This window comes from Motacilla alba, chromosome 5 (assembly GCF_015832195.1).
Source record: "Motacilla alba alba isolate MOTALB_02 chromosome 5, Motacilla_alba_V1.0_pri, whole genome shotgun sequence".
Taxonomy (NCBI): domain Eukaryota; kingdom Metazoa; phylum Chordata; class Aves; order Passeriformes; family Motacillidae; genus Motacilla; species Motacilla alba.
In genome coordinates this window covers 8,858,522-8,873,144 of record NC_052020.1, presented here as the reverse complement: position 1 = coordinate 8,873,144, position 14,623 = coordinate 8,858,522, and the positions used below count along the sequence as shown (strand labels likewise).

At 53.5% G+C, this 14,623-nt stretch overlaps 1 protein-coding gene across 1 annotated transcript; it reads left to right on the top strand.

The window, feature by feature from the left end:
- The first annotated feature begins 4,190 nt into the window (after positions 1-4,190).
- Positions 4,191-14,310, top strand: LOC119701483 (SITS-binding protein-like). The gene is made up of 11 exons (XM_038138225.1): positions 4,191-4,317; positions 5,141-5,641; positions 7,538-7,709; positions 8,435-8,639; positions 8,729-8,879; positions 8,968-9,147; positions 9,546-9,814; positions 10,228-10,364; positions 11,357-11,481; positions 12,584-12,763; positions 13,567-14,310. The coding sequence occupies exons 2-11, from the start codon at positions 5,183-5,185 to the stop codon at positions 13,738-13,740; spliced, it is 2,052 nt and encodes a 683-aa protein (XP_037994153.1). The 5' UTR covers positions 4,191-4,317; positions 5,141-5,182; the 3' UTR covers positions 13,741-14,310.
- Positions 14,311-14,623: the final 313 nt, after the last annotated feature.

The window sequence follows — 14,623 nt, the reverse complement described above, 5'->3', positions numbered from 1 at the left end:
GGCACGCCAAGCCCCTCAATTATCCCCCTTTGTCCCCTCTGCCAAGGGCTTTCCTGGAAAACCAAAATCGTGGGCTGAGGTTGTGGGGTGCAGCTGCTCTCCCTTCACAGCCACGGCTTTTATCATCAGCTGTGCCTTGTTTTAATTAAAAAAAAATAGAGGTTTGGGGCTTTCTGGAGGCTTCTCGTGGAGGAGCAGCACACGGAGCTGGCCTCACCACAGCCCTGCTCCTGGGAGCCGTGGGGACAGTGGAATTGCCAGCAGCCCTTTCCAAGCAGGTGCTGCCTTTGGAGATCCCAAATCAGCAGCCTCACCCCGCTCTGAGGGATTTGAGCTCAGAGCAGGAACATTGAGGGTGTCTGGGTGCTTAAATTCCCTGGATTTAAGGTACCTGGGCTGGGTTTGGAGGTGCGGGGGGGTGAGTGCCCCATGAAGGGGGTTTCCCTCAGCACAGGGGGCTCCTCCTGCCCAGATTAAAAAATTTACAGAATATTGTGCATCAGGAACTTGGGGTTGGTGTCCCCAAAATATCAGGCTTTGCCTGAAGGGAAAAGGGGGATAAGGGGCACAGGGGGGCTGTTTCCATCCCAAAACTGGCAGCTGGAGCTGGCGACTTTCCAGCTGGAAAATTATCCATCCACGGATTATTTCAGGTGCTCCAGGCCCCAAATCTGCTGCTTGGCATGAGCCCCTCCTGAAAAGCCAGATGGGCTGTGGGTGGACTCAAGGAGCTCCCAAATCCAGGCACTGCTGGTTCAGGGCACACAGCTGGGATGGGAAGGGACAATGGTTGCTTCCAAGGGTTGCTGCTGTTTATAAGGCCACGTTGTCAGTGCGAGTCCTGCTGCTCCTTTTTTCCTTTATCAAGAGCTGTGAAGTTCATGCAAATCTGGGATTGCTTTCCAGGAGGAAATCTGGGCTGAGATTTTGGGAATTTAGGAAGAAAAACACTCTGTTAGCTGCTTTTTTTTTTTTTTTTCCTTCTTTTTAAACTGAGCTCAGCTCCAACAAGGAGCCCAAAGCTCTCTAAGGCACGGAGAATTCCAGCACAGCCAAAGGCTTTTGCTGGCCCTGAAAGGCAAGGCTGGGAACTGCAAGGGGAAGGAAAACTCAAGGAGAACACCCACCGTGGCACATTGGCTGGTTTATTCCCAGAATGGACTCTGAAGGTATCTTTTCCCTTTGGATAAACTCTGGGAGGGCAGGAAGGTGGGATATCCATGTCCATCCGTGCTGCCAGCTTCGGGGGATCCGCTCTGGCTCATCACTGTGTCTCCCAGCTTAGCCCTATCGTGGATAAATGGATAAAAATGAGGGTTTGGTGTAGGCTTTTGAGGTACTGTGGGATCCATCCCCACACGGAGAGTTTTGGGGTGAGGCTGCTCCCCACTGGGGAAAATGGAGGAGAAATGCCAAGTCTGGAGACACTTTGCTGCTCCTACCAGTTCTCATTTGCTCATGGCCAACCCATACAGCTTTCCTGTATTTTTTTTTTTAATAATAATATTTAAGAAACCCCAAACCAGAAACCTCAGGAGGGTCTGGCTGGGAAGCTGTGGCTGTAATTGCTGGTGCTTCAAGGCTGTAGGAAAATATTGATGGAAAGGGCTGTGCCTTCCCAAGTGCAGCCCCACAAAAGCGGAGAATCCCTGCGGCTCTCTCTGCTCTCCCTTTTCCCAGCCAGCTGCCAGGTGATGACAGAACTCTGGAAAGCAGTGTGATCCACAGGGTATGAGGGATGGAAGCCTCTCTTGGGGGATAGTGATCCTAAATCCCAGCGGGAATAACCCTTAGTCCCAGTTTTCTGGGTGCTTCACCAAAAAGCTCAGGTTCTCAAACTCTGGTTATGGATGCTGGCGAGTTAAATGTGCTCCCAGCCTCCCACTCCCTCCCTTCCCTGCGCATTGTCCACATCCCACACAGCCCAGCAAACCTGGAGCCTTGGCAAATCCCTCAATCCTGCAACGGTTTGGGTTGGAAGGGCCCTAAAGCCCCTCCAGTTCCAGCTCCCTGCCATGGGAAGGGACACCCGCCACCACATCAAGGTCCTCCAGCAGCCCTGGAGCTTGGAAAGCCCCATTGGACATAAAAAAGCAACCTCAAGGTCTTTTCAATCCCGAAAAGTCATGAAGAGGGAAAAGATGCTCCATTCTGCATAGGAGGAGATTTTAAAATGTTTAAAAAACCCCTCTGGAAGCAGAGGGGCAGGACATCCTTCTGGAATCCAGGGATCCACCCCGAAATATTTTTTTTTCCCTGTGGCCAGTCGAGGCTAAGTGGTTTTTGTTGGCAGCAGGAGGAAGATGAAGGGAGGTTTCACTCTGCTCGTGGGAGCCAGTTCATGCTGAGATTTGTGATGGGCAGGAAAACTCACAGACCCATTCCTCCTCCCAAAACCCAGGAGTTCTGGGAGGGTGGGAGCAGGCTCGGCCCAAACCCCCGGCCACAGAGCTGGGGGGCTCCAAACTTTGCCAAATATTGAGTTGTTAAAAGCTCCAGCGGGATTTTTCTCTGGGATTTGAGCTGCTTTTTAAGAAAAGGTTTTTCAAACCACCCCCATTTCCTGCTATCCCACCTGGGCACAGCCCCCTGGCCCTGCTTTATCCCACTGCACCCGCGCCATCCCGGGCTTTCCCTAATCCCACCTTGGGGGGCCTCTCTGCCATTCCATGGGTGTGTTTTAATCTTGTGCCATGTGACAGAGCTTTGCCTTCAGCTGCTGCAGCCAAACAACCTCATCAGCAGCCCCCCTCCCAGCCCATTTTGTGGTGGGAAAGAGGGAATTGCCAATCCTTGGGCAGCTTTTGGGCACTGCTGCCGTGTCCCTTTCTCCCCCTTGGACAGAGCATTTAACCTTCCTGGTGTGCCAGGATCCCAGACCATCCCAAAGATCCCTTTTTTTCCCTCCTCTGCCCTGTTTCTGCAGGTTCTGCAGCCAAAGTGGGCTCTCCCTGAGGCCCATGGATCTGTAAAGCCTCACAGGTAATTCCATCGGCTCCGGCGATGCCGTGGGTGAGCAGCTCTGAATCACCACAGGGTTTATTCACCGCTCCTTGTCCCCCCTTTCCAGGTCATGGGGAGTGTTGGGCCCCTCAAGCGCCTCTAACACCCCTGATGGAAGGAACACTCCTCCTTCCCTTTTTTCCCCCCAGTTTTTCCCTTTATTTTACGTAGATTTGGGGTCCCATGAGTCCATCACCTCCAGCTTTGCTATATCCTCTCCTGACTCCATTTCCAGGGGATGCCCAGCCCATTTGAGGTGGACATCACAGTCTCCTGGCTCATATCTGAGCTTTCTTCATCCTTTCTCTTTGTCCTGGACCCACCTCCTCTCCCACTCTGGAGCTCCTTCTTGTCCTGATGTAATCCACCCTTTTTCCCTCCATCCAACACTGGATATCGCCCCAGAGAGGAAAGGCCCCATCCAGGGGCTTATCTGGGCCACAGATGAGAGTTTTCCTGGTGGATTTGGCTGTCCTGGGACTCTGCTGAAGTCTGGGGGTGAGCAGAACTTTGGCCTTGGGGTTGCTGGGGTTTTGCCTGGATGCAGGATGGGGAAACACTTTTAAATCCCAAGTTTTTTATATCTGGGCAGCCAACAGGTTGCAATATCACTTGGAAAATCTGGGTATTCCCTGATCACTTGTAGGTATGCTGAGATGACTGTGAATGGGGACTGGAGCATGGAAAAGTCAATGGAAATCTCAGATTTCCAGAGTTTTTGCACTGGTGGGGATTGCAAGTGTCCTGGGAAGTGGCTTCCCTGTGGTTTTGGTTGCAGGCAGCACCCTAGCTGCAGCCCTGGAGTTAATCTAAGGGAGAGTTCAGTGGCTCATGTGAAGCAGGAACAGGGATAAAATCCCTCCAAACTGGATAATAACAGCAACAAAAGCCAAAGCAGGAGAACCAGGAGGCTCAGCACTCCCAGGGCTCCACAGGTGTGGAGTAAAGACTCAACCAGAGCCACCTCAGCAAGCTGACAAAGAAAAAAAAACGCTTCAAAATTATTCCTCTATAGACAAAAAGCCTTTAAAAATGAATATTTTTAATATCCTGTCCCTGCTGGGGATGCAGCCACCTGTGGCTACGTGCGGGCTGCAGGGGAGCGGGAGGGAGGGAGGGAGGGAGCTTGGCTTAAGTAACGCTCCCGGGTTCGTCTGGATCAAGTTCCTTCAGCTCCACGGGTCTCAGACACGGCCAGGAGGGAAAACTGCCCTGGGAAAGAGGAGGGACAACCTGCTCGTGGTGGGAAAACCGCTGGGGAAAACATCGAGGACACCTCGGGGGCTGTGACAGCATCTCCGAACCTGCCTTTAGGTAAGGGGGTGACGGAGGGTGTTGGGGTGGCTGTGCTGTGCCAGGGGAGGTGGCACTGTTCCCAGCCTGCCATCAGCAGTGGGATGGGGCCTGAGATACAGGGACAAGCCAGTGCCACGCCACGAAGCTGTCCCCACAGTGACCCCTCGTCTGGAGGAACAGTAGTGCCCGTTCCCTTGGGCTCAGCCAGTGCCCACACCCTGCCCACGGACGGCTTTGCTCTGTGCATCATCCAAACGCTTTTCCAGGGAAGACAGAGAGGAGACAGAAGGAGGATGTTGCGTCCCCTCCTTTCTCGACCCACTCTGGGATGTTTTCCTGCACCCCTGGCTATTTGCTGCTGCTTCCAAAAGGAGCAGGGAAGCGATGCCAAACCCCACGGAGCAGCGGAGGCTGGAGCACAGCCCCGATTCCCATTGTCCGTGGCCCCATCTCCTCCCGGGCTCTGGGCCACGCGTGACACCTCCTCCTCCTCCTCCTCCTCCTCCTCGGTGTCACTGGGTGCTGCTGGCTGTGCCAAGGGGCTGAGCCCCTGGCTTTGGGGGCTGAGCCACCGTCACCGAGCCCAGCAGCGGGATTTGCTGTGGAAGGGACACCCCTTACCTCGGGATCAGCGCAGCGAGAACAGAGTCGCAGTTTTGGTTATTTCAAACTGTTTTTTTTGAAATTTCATTATATATACATTGGATTCATTAGTTTTTTGTGCATGCTTTTGGGGCTGCCCCAGGGGATCTTTTGGAGCTGCCCCAGGGGATCTTTTGGAGCTATCCCAGAGGATCTTTTGGAGCTACCCCAGAGGGTTTTCTTTTCTGTGCCGCTGCAGGAGAGGAGATCAGCGGAGCCGCCGCATCCCTGCGATCGCACCATGCCCCTCTCCCGCCACACCGGCCAAATCCCGGAGTCCACCTGGACCCTGGGCTTCAGGGAGATGACGGAGCCCTGGAAAGGCGCCGTGGGCTGCCTCGGCGTGGCAGTCTTCTTCGCCATGACCATCGGCATCATCTCGTGGCAGGCTCTGGAGCAGTCCCCAGAGGAGTGGGTGCTGCGGGGCCGTGCGGCGGGGCTGCTGTGGGAGCGCGGCCGCGGGGCGCTGCTGCTGCGGGCGCTGCCGGCCGGCCGGCCCGTGCTGGCCATCGCCGTGGGCAGCGTGCCAGCCACCGAGCCCCCGCCGCCCCGGGACCGCTGCTGGCACGACGGCGGCCAGTTCTGCTATTCGTGGGAGGAGGACGCCGAGCTCCGGCTCTCCCTGGAGCCGCCGGCGGCCCCCGGAACCGAGTGCTACGGCGTGCGCTGGAGCCCGCTGCGCCCCGACGTGACCCTGAAGGTAACGGGGACCCCTCCGTGCGGCTCCGAGCCCTCCGGGACCCAACAAGGGCGGCTCTGGCCTGACCATCATCCCCCAGCTCGGTTATGGGTCGCAGTGTAGCCGTGGTTCCCTGCCTCGCGCAGCCGGGTGGGGAAAACTCCTTGGAAGCATCGTGCTCTGAAGCCGAGCCCCAAAATCCTGTGGCGGTGCCACGCTGGTGACCCCGGTCGGGAGAGCTGTGTTTATATGGAGACGGAGTAAATAGCCACTGGAGATGACAATGCTGGCGACAGCCTCGGGAAGGTCTCTTCCAGCGCAGACACAATGGGCAGCTCCCGCGGGATGGGAATAATCCGTGTCCGCTGCTGCAAGCATTTTTGGTGCCATTCCCTGCTTTCTCCCTCAGTTAAATAAAAGCAGACTCTGGGAAGGAGCCTTAGGAGGGGAAGGAGACACACTGCCAGAGCAGGGTGTCCTGCTGGGGGGAGCCCTCAGAACAGACAGGGAAGTGGGACGGGATTCTCCGGGATGGAGGATTGCTCCCCTTCAGCCACAAATCACCTGCTGGCACCGTTCTGGGTGGGAGGAAGGTGTTGCCTGAGCACGAACCCTCTGTCTCCTCCACTGACATTGGTGTGAGACAGAACAGGCTTTCCCCCACTTTTTTAAAAAAAAGCCCAAACCATTGGAAAATATGATCCAGCGAAATCTGAGTTCAGAACAGACTGTTTTCCCTCTTTCCCAGCTGGTGTAACGAGTTCAGCTGACACCTGGTACAGCTATTCCGAGCCTCCAGGGTTTCCACTTTAATAATTTACATCTCCTCTCCCCACCCCTTGGAGAGACTTAACCTCTCTGCGCCCCCGAGCTCAGGACTCCAGGAGGCTCCAAAGCCTTGGGATTGGGAATAAATATGGGGTGGGTTGAGTGGGGGGGTCTCTGGGTCCCTTCTGCCACCCCAGGCCCCCTTCACGGCCCCAGATCTCTGGGCTTTCGGGGAAGCCCATCCTGCCTGGGAAGTCACGAGGACGCTAAGTCCTGCTGATCCCTCGATTTGGCAGAAAGGGGAAAGTTTGAGGAGCTTTGAAGTGAAAACTGATGATTTCTGGCAGGAGGCGGGTCAAGGATGGGGATGTGCTCCATCCCAGGGCCCTGTCAGGCCTACGGGAAGTGCCCCAACCTCCAAACTGAGTCTCTTGAGGGAAATTCTTGTCATCAGCCCTCGGGAAAGAGGGAAGCTGTGCCTTGGGAGGGAGAGTGTGAGTGTGCCACCCTCAGGATGCTGGTGCCATCAGGGTGAGGGCTCAAGATGGGGCTAAAAGCTCTCCGTGAGGATTCAGGTGGGGACAGCTGCACTTGCAGATTCACTCCAGAAACTCTGGGGAAGGCAGCTGGAGAGCTTGATGTGGTTTTAAAGTAAAACAGAGAAAAAAACACAGAACGAAAAATACCAACCAAATAAAAAACCTGACCAAACCAAAAAACCTGACTAAACCAAAAAAATCCCAAACCAACAAACCAAAATATATCGATTTTTTCAGTTGGGTTTCTGAAAGGGCCCTCAGTGCATTTTAAAGCTGCTTCCTTGAATTTCCCCCTCCTCCACAGCCACTCACACCAGCACAGTCTCTTCGCTCAAACCTTCGCAGCATCTTTTCCCCTGCGACTCAGAGGTGTTTGATAACTGTGGTGGGCTGCAGAAGTGTGATTGTCGTGGCAGTTTGGTTTTATTTGTGCTCCTCCAGCAAAAAACTGGCAGGCTTTGGGAAGCATGTCTTGCTTTTGTTTTTGAATGAAGCCATAATTTTACGCTCTAAAAGGGACACCTTCCACTGGCACGGTTTACTCCAAGTCTGGCTTTCCTGCTCCCCCTTGAGTATTCCTCACTCTTTGATGATGCTTTCCTGGCTGCAGGATTGTTTTTCCATGGCCAATGTCTCCTGGTATGGAGGGCCGAGCATCCGTGCCCAGCGCTGGCCCCTCAACGGCGCCGAGAGCCCCGCGCAGCCCCTGGTGAGCGGCGACCTCAGCGCAAACCCCGATGGCTTCGGGCCCGTCCTGGAGAGGTACTTCCTGGGATCCACAGGTAACCGCCTCCTTCCCTGGCCAGGGTCCAACAGCTTCCATCCCTGTGCTTCTCTGCCCCTCTCCTCACCTCTGAAGCGGCTGGTTTAAGAGCAGCGTAGGTGTCTCCGGGAATAAAATATCCTGCAAATGTAGCAGTAACAGGGAACGTGGGATGGATCCCACGCCACCTCATCGCTGTGGGAAAGCTGATACTGAAGCTGAGTGCCTGAGGATGGGGTGGCCCAAGTCACTCCTGGGACATCCCATGCTCTTGGTGCGCCTGGTTTCTTCTTAAGCCCGGATCTGTGCCCAGTGCTGCATCCCCAGCTCCACTCGAGCAGCTTCGTGGCTCCCTGATGTCGCTGTGGGATGCTGGATTCAGGCAGTTCAGCTGCTGGTGTCATTTTTTGGGGTGTATTTGGATTATTCTGCAGAACACCAAACTTCAGCTATTACCCCAAATTAATCCAATCGACCTGCAGCTGCCCTGCACTGCTGAGACCACTGAATGCCGAGCAAAAAGGCCAGGATAGGGAGAAATCCAGCCCTTGAAAGGCATTTTGGACTCTCCAAGGGAATAGCAGGAGCAGGGTGGGGATGGTTGGCACAGCTGGATCTGTGGTGGGATCAACCCAGATCAACCTTGGCACCGGTCAGGCTCTGCCCCGCTCATCTCTGCGGCTCCCAGGACCGGGAGCAAGCGTGTGCTTGCCGAGACACCGTTTTCCCACTCTTCCCCCAAAGGAGTGACGGTGACAGTGGCTCCCGACGTGCCCCTGCTCCTGTCTCTGGAGAGCCACCGGCAGTTCTGCCTGGAGACGCCGGCGGGACGAGCAGAGCCCCTGCACTACCAGCTGTGTGTCAGCAGCGACGTGGCGGCCGCCCGCCGGCACACGGCCAGCGCTCCGGCGGGAGCAGCTCGGACACCGCCGGACACCGCGCTCCTGGGGTGAGCGCTCCTTCCCCTGACGGTGGGAACCCTTCCAAGTGTCCTGCTCGCTCTCCCAAGCACCTCACCAGGGATTTCCCACCCTGCAGGTCTCCGATCTGGCGCTACCACGGCCCGGAGGGTTCTGCTGCCAAAATCAAGCGAGGCTTGAGGTCGCTGGTGAGGAGGCTGAAGCGGCATCGCCTTCAGGAGGGCGTCGTGGCCCTGGGGGAGCGCGGCACCGCCGTCCTCACCGCCGCGGTACGGCCATCCTGCCGCCCTCCGGGCACGTGGGGAGCGTGGTGCTCCTCTCCCACAAACCCCTTATTCCTGCCCTTCCCGCCCGCAGGACCTCGTGCCCTCGGAGCGCGGGAAGAGGCAGGCCCCGGCGCTGGTGGAACCTCTGGAGCTCTCCATCACGCTGTCCCCGTACGCTGGCGTCACCTCCCCGCTCTTCCTGCGCTCCCTGAGCAGCGGCGAGGCCGCAGGATACTGGCTCAGCCGCCAGCCCCGACCCGGGGCCAGCTCGGTACGGGACCCCCTCAGCCCCCAAACCCAAATTAAAGCCGACTAAACCCCCTCAGGTTTGTTATTTTATCAAGGGACACAGCCCGATCCCACTGTGCTGGGACACAGCTGGGCTGGGGGAAGCAGCGTCTCGTCTCGCTCCTACGGAAGCAACTTTAAAACTTCCTCTTCCAGTGTTGAGAAGATTCCCCAGCTCCACTTTGGGTGGTCATTTTAATGATCCCTTTGCCACCAGCTCAGGGATTTTTGGGGGGTTGAGGGAGAATTTACACCTTGGTGCGCTGCACCACGACAGCGCAGCGTGGGATGGGGGCAGCACGGCATCCCCCAGCCTCGCACCCTGGAATCAGCAGGACACTCTATGGGTCTGACAGGGATTTCCATCCTCCCCCTCCGCAGATCCCGCTGCTGACCACCTGGAAGGGGCAGCTCTGCGCCCGCCTGAACGTCACCAGCGAGGCCGCGCTGGGCTGGTTCCTGGCTCGTGCCCGGCGCCTGCGGCAGGCACTGGGGGCCACCTACGTGGCCTTCGAGGGAGTGGAGGGCAATTCCTTCCTGGAGCAGGATGTCCCTGCTCCTGCAGAGCTGGAGGGTGATGGATACACCGAGGCGCTGGCGGCGGCGCTGGCGACGCTGGGCAACGGCACCGTCATCAGCGCCGGGAGCAGGTGGGCACCGGGGAGAGGCCTCGCTGGAGCTGAGGGGCACAAGAGCTTGCCGGGGATGGTGGAACTGGTGCTTGGAATACGTTGTTGGTATTCCTAGATGTTTCTTGGCTAGGGCAGCATGTTGGAGTCAACGATCCTTATGGGATGTGAGGATGGTGCGCCCCCCGGCAGAGGGTGCCCAGAGAAGCTGTGGCTGCCCCATCCCTGGAAGTGTCCAAGGCCAGGTTGGATGGGGCTTGGAGCAAGCTGGGCTAGTGGAAGGTGTCCCTGCCCACGGCAGGGGGTGGCACTGGATGGGCTTTAATGTCTCTTCCCACCCAAACCATTCTGGGACTATAATCTGGCCCCAGTGACCCCAAAGCCAGCTGGGCATCATGGAATCTCACCTTGGAGGGTTTGTGCTGTTTCTCCAGATCCAGTCACCTGCCGCTGTTTGTCCAGATGAGCCCCCTGCGCTCTGACTGGAGCCACGCTGGGCTGAAGGGGCTCATCCCCTCCGTGCTGCACTACAGCCTCCTGGGCTACAACTTCTTCATCCCTGATGCAGTAGGTAAGGATTGGTTTTTCCATTTTTTCCTTCTGGCTTCTCTGCAGTGAATTTTGCAGCTTTTTTTCCAGGCATAGGCTTAGGCGGGCTATGGGAAGGCTTGGAGCGTTTTGCTCCGCAGTTTTCTGTTGTGCTGGCTTGATTGGGATGAATGTTACCAGGGGAAAAAAAAAGTGAGGAGTTAAAACCAAAAGAATATGCTGTAAATATTGCCAGGCAGCTCCAGCAGCAGCTGGGTCTCTGGGGATGCCCTTCCCAGAGTTCCACCGCAGCCCACTTGGGCTAAATCCCACCTGGCACAGGCAGGATCTGCATCCCCAGGCTCCTGGCTGGGGAATGGATGTTCCTAAAACCCCAGCAGCTCTGCTCCAAGTCCGTATCTCTGCTCCAAAGCAAAATGTCTGCAGAAATCCTGAAATAAAATTGTCATAAAAGGGCAAGAAAGAACCTTTAATCAGGGCCAGGGGGATCCATTTCCCTTTTTCTTGGAGCTGATGGAGTTGCTGGTGGTTAAAACATGCTCTGAGTGTGCAGGGGCTGTGCAGAAGTGTCACACATGGAGAGCTGAGCTAAACAACAGCCCTGAAATAGGGGTTGAGAGCAATATTTCAATTTGGCCTCTATTTTTAGCTTGTTTTCCTTAGAACATGAGGCTCAAGCAATCCCAGCATGGGAGTTTGCTTCCCAAAGAGGTGCTGGAGCTCTTTGCTTGCATGGATGGGAGCGCAGATCCTCTTGCACAGAGAGAGCTGGGCAGGAGGTTGTCTCCCAACAGCCTGGGAGCTGCAAGAGCTGGGAAAAGCCTCTGGAGGAAACAGGAATTTGTGGATGGCTGGGTGAGCCTTCAGTGCTGGGGGGTTTGTGCCATTTCCAGGGAAGCTCAGCCAGGTTTTCAGAGCAATGGTGATGCTTTAGGCGCTGGAAGGAGCTCTGAGGTTTCCCAAGAACCTTTCCATGCCATGGCAGGCCTTCATTCCAGCCTCATGTTCCTGCAGGAGGGAGCGTGGCTGGAGCCCCCCTCCCAGGGGACCCGGAGCTGTTTGTGAGGTGGCTGCAGATTGTGACATTCCTGCCCGTGATGGCCTTTGGGACCCCGCCCTGGCTCTGCTGTGACGCCTGGGTACGCATCCACACCGGGATTCTGACATGGCCAGTGCCCCCAAAAGCCATGGAAGGCCTGGCAGGGATCTCCTGCCAGCTGCTGTCCTCAGCTTTCCACTGAAGTGGGAATGAATCCACTATCAATGGATTCAAGTACCAGTGGATCAGATCCAATAGATTTGTATTCGTTATCAATGGATTGAGTTATATTTCAATGCAGTGGATTCATATGCATTATCAGTGGAATTTAAATCAAATTGATTAAGGTCCTTTATTAACCGACGTAAATCCATTTAAATACAATTAATTAATATCCATTATCAACAGATGTAAATGCATTTCAATCCATGGGTTTTTATGCATCGTAAATGGATCCAAATTCACTTAAATCCAATTGACTCATATCCATTATCAACGGGTTTCAATCTATTTAAATCCAATGGATTTATATTCATTATCAATAGACTTAAATTCATTTATATCCAATGGATTCATGTTCAATATAAATCAATTGAAATACATTTAAATCTAATAGATTCAGGTTCAATATAAATCAACTGAAATACATTTAAATCTAATAGATTCATATCAATTATCAATGTATTTAAATCCATTTAAATCCAACGGATTTAAATATGGCACACAACTATTTTCAGTGTATTTAAATGAATTCAAATCCAATGGATTTAAATTCATTAACAACAGATTTAAATCTATTCAGATCCAATGTGTTCATATCTGCTATCGATAGATTTAAATCCAGCTGATTTATAACAATTACCAATGGATTTAAATCCATTATCAATGGATTTAAATGTATTACCAATGGATTTATATCCAAATCAATTAATAATACATCATATACATATATATCCAAATATATACAATATATCCAAGTAATCCAATAAATATCCATATTAATTTATATCTAAATTAATTAATACCCAATATCAACCCCACTTGCACCATAACTTGATCAGGGCATTCCAATTCAGGAATTTCTCTTCCCAATGGAACACATGTTTTACTTTTAATTTTTTCATTATTTATTTTTGGTTTTTTTCCCCGCTTTTCTATTTCCTGGACGTGTGGCTCCTCCTGGATTTGCCCCCCACCTGCAGGTCCTGAATCTGACCCGCCAGTGCATCCAGAGGCACCGGGACTTTGTCGTGCCACTGCTCCTAAAATACAGCGAGGAGTGGCAGAGTTTGGGGTACCCCATCTTCCGTCCTGCCTGGTGGCTCAGCCCCACGGATCCCGTTGCATTCACCATAGAGGATGAGTTTCTCATTGGAGATGAGGTGGGAATTCTGCATTATTCCCGGAAATCCAGTGCTGCCCAAGTACAAACCAGGACTTGGATTTGAGCAGATTTAAACGCAAGCCAAAGCAGCTGAGTTTTGTGGGTTTGGGGGTTTTTGCTTTTTGGAAAAGCTTGGCTTTCCTCGTGAAACTCTTATTTATGACCCCAAAACTCTCTATCACCTTTGGAAGTGAAATGATTTAGCAGGAATAAAGAGTCTCAGAAAGTTCGGAACTGCTTTTGGGAACTGTTTTTCCCCTGAAACAAGGGGCAAAAATGCTCCCTGAAGGTGGGATTACATTGGCTCTATCACTGGGAAGGAGGTTTTGCGAGGAACACACATTTCTGATGGGTTTTTTTCTGGTTTTCAAAAATATAAAATGGATGGAATATAAAATACAACATGGATGCTCCTCTCAGGTTAGCTGCAGGCAGGGATGATCCCAATCCCGGTCAAGGGAATGTCACTGCACTGCATTAATGTTTCTGAACTGACAGAAGGCAGGGATAGATGGGATTAGGAATGAATTCCCAGTGAGGGTGCTGAGGCCCTGGCACAGAAGCTGTGGCTGCCCCATCCTGGACTGTCCAGGGCCAGGTTGAATGGGGCTTGGAGCACCCTGGGCTAGTGGAAGCTGTCCCTGCCCATGGCAGGCAGTGGGACTGGATGCTTTTTAAGGTCTCTTCCCACCCCAAAACCATTCCAGGATTCCCTGATGACCATCTCATCCCCACACGCACATCCTGGCTAATCCTCCCTCTGCTGAAGTTCTTTTTTCTTTCTTTTCCTTCTCCCTGCAGGTCCTGGTTGCTCCAATAACAGAAAAGGGACAAACGTGGAGGGATATCTACCTGCCAGGAGAGGGGCACCTCTGGCTGGACACCAACACTGCCCGAGTGTTTGATGGTGGCACCACGCTCAGGAATTACTCTGCCAGCCTGGCCGAGGTGCCAGTGTTTGTGAAGACCTCCTGAATCCAGGCTGGGCAGCTCTGGGACAGAGACCTCCAAGGGCAGCACTCCCCTCAGACCTCCAGCCTCTTTGCACTTTTCCCAGATCCCTTTTTTTTTGTTTTGTTTTGTTTTTTTACTTCAGCAGAAATGGTCTGAATTTTCTTACTTGTCGTTACCCCAAAGTAGTGGCTCTGCCACCAACATCCATCCACACGGAATGCTGCATTTTTTTCCAGGGTTCTCCTGGTGAAATATTTGTGTGTGTATGTTCAGGTGGGCATATCCAGCATTTCCAGGTGCCTGGAACCACGCTCAGAGAGCCGTTTTCCAGGAGATAAACAAACATCAGCTTGTACCTGAGGAGAAGTTTTGTATTTAATGAAAAAAATTAAATCTAGGGGGAAACTACCGGGATGGTTTTGGTGCTGTGTGTGGCCACCTCCTGTGTGAGCAGTGCTTCTCCCACCTGAGGCTGTGTGTGGTTTCCAGGTAGCAAGAGCCCACCTTCCAAGTATATTTGGGAAAATGAGTGAATTCCAGGTGTCTTTAAAGCAGGTTTCTGTGGAAGAAAAATAAACTTGATCAAGCAGAGGAGTGGCTCTACCAGAGCATGATGTGGATCCTCCTTGCCCACCTCCTGTGTGCCCAGGCTCCCGCTTTTCAGCATTTGTTGAATTTTATGGCTTTCTTTCCAATTATTTCTTGCAGTCCAAGAGGGATCCCGTGTGACCAGGCTCCTTCCTTCCAGCAGAGAATGTATCCATAGGCAAAATCCACATCCCACACGCTGAGTATGCATCTAGGGGGATGATCAGCTATGCTGACACCCCAGATTGGAGATCAGTGGGACACTGCAGGTTAGTGGGGTGATTCCAAAGGCTGGCATTTGGGGACAGGGGCTGGA

What these genes read in the sequence shown, in the direction of transcription:
- LOC119701483 (XM_038138225.1), top strand. Translation starts at nt 5,183, where the DNA reads ATGCCCCTCTCCCGCCACACCGGCCAAATCCCGGAGTCCACCTGGACC. An exon ending in CCGGACACCGCGCTCCTGGG is followed by an intron (nt 8,640 to 8,728) that starts GTGAGCGCTCCT and finishes CCCACCCTGCAG; the next exon opens with GTCTCCGATCTGGCGCTACC. An exon ending in CCGCCGTCCTCACCGCCGCG is followed by an intron (nt 8,880 to 8,967) that starts GTACGGCCATCC and finishes TCCCGCCCGCAG; the next exon opens with GACCTCGTGCCCTCGGAGCG.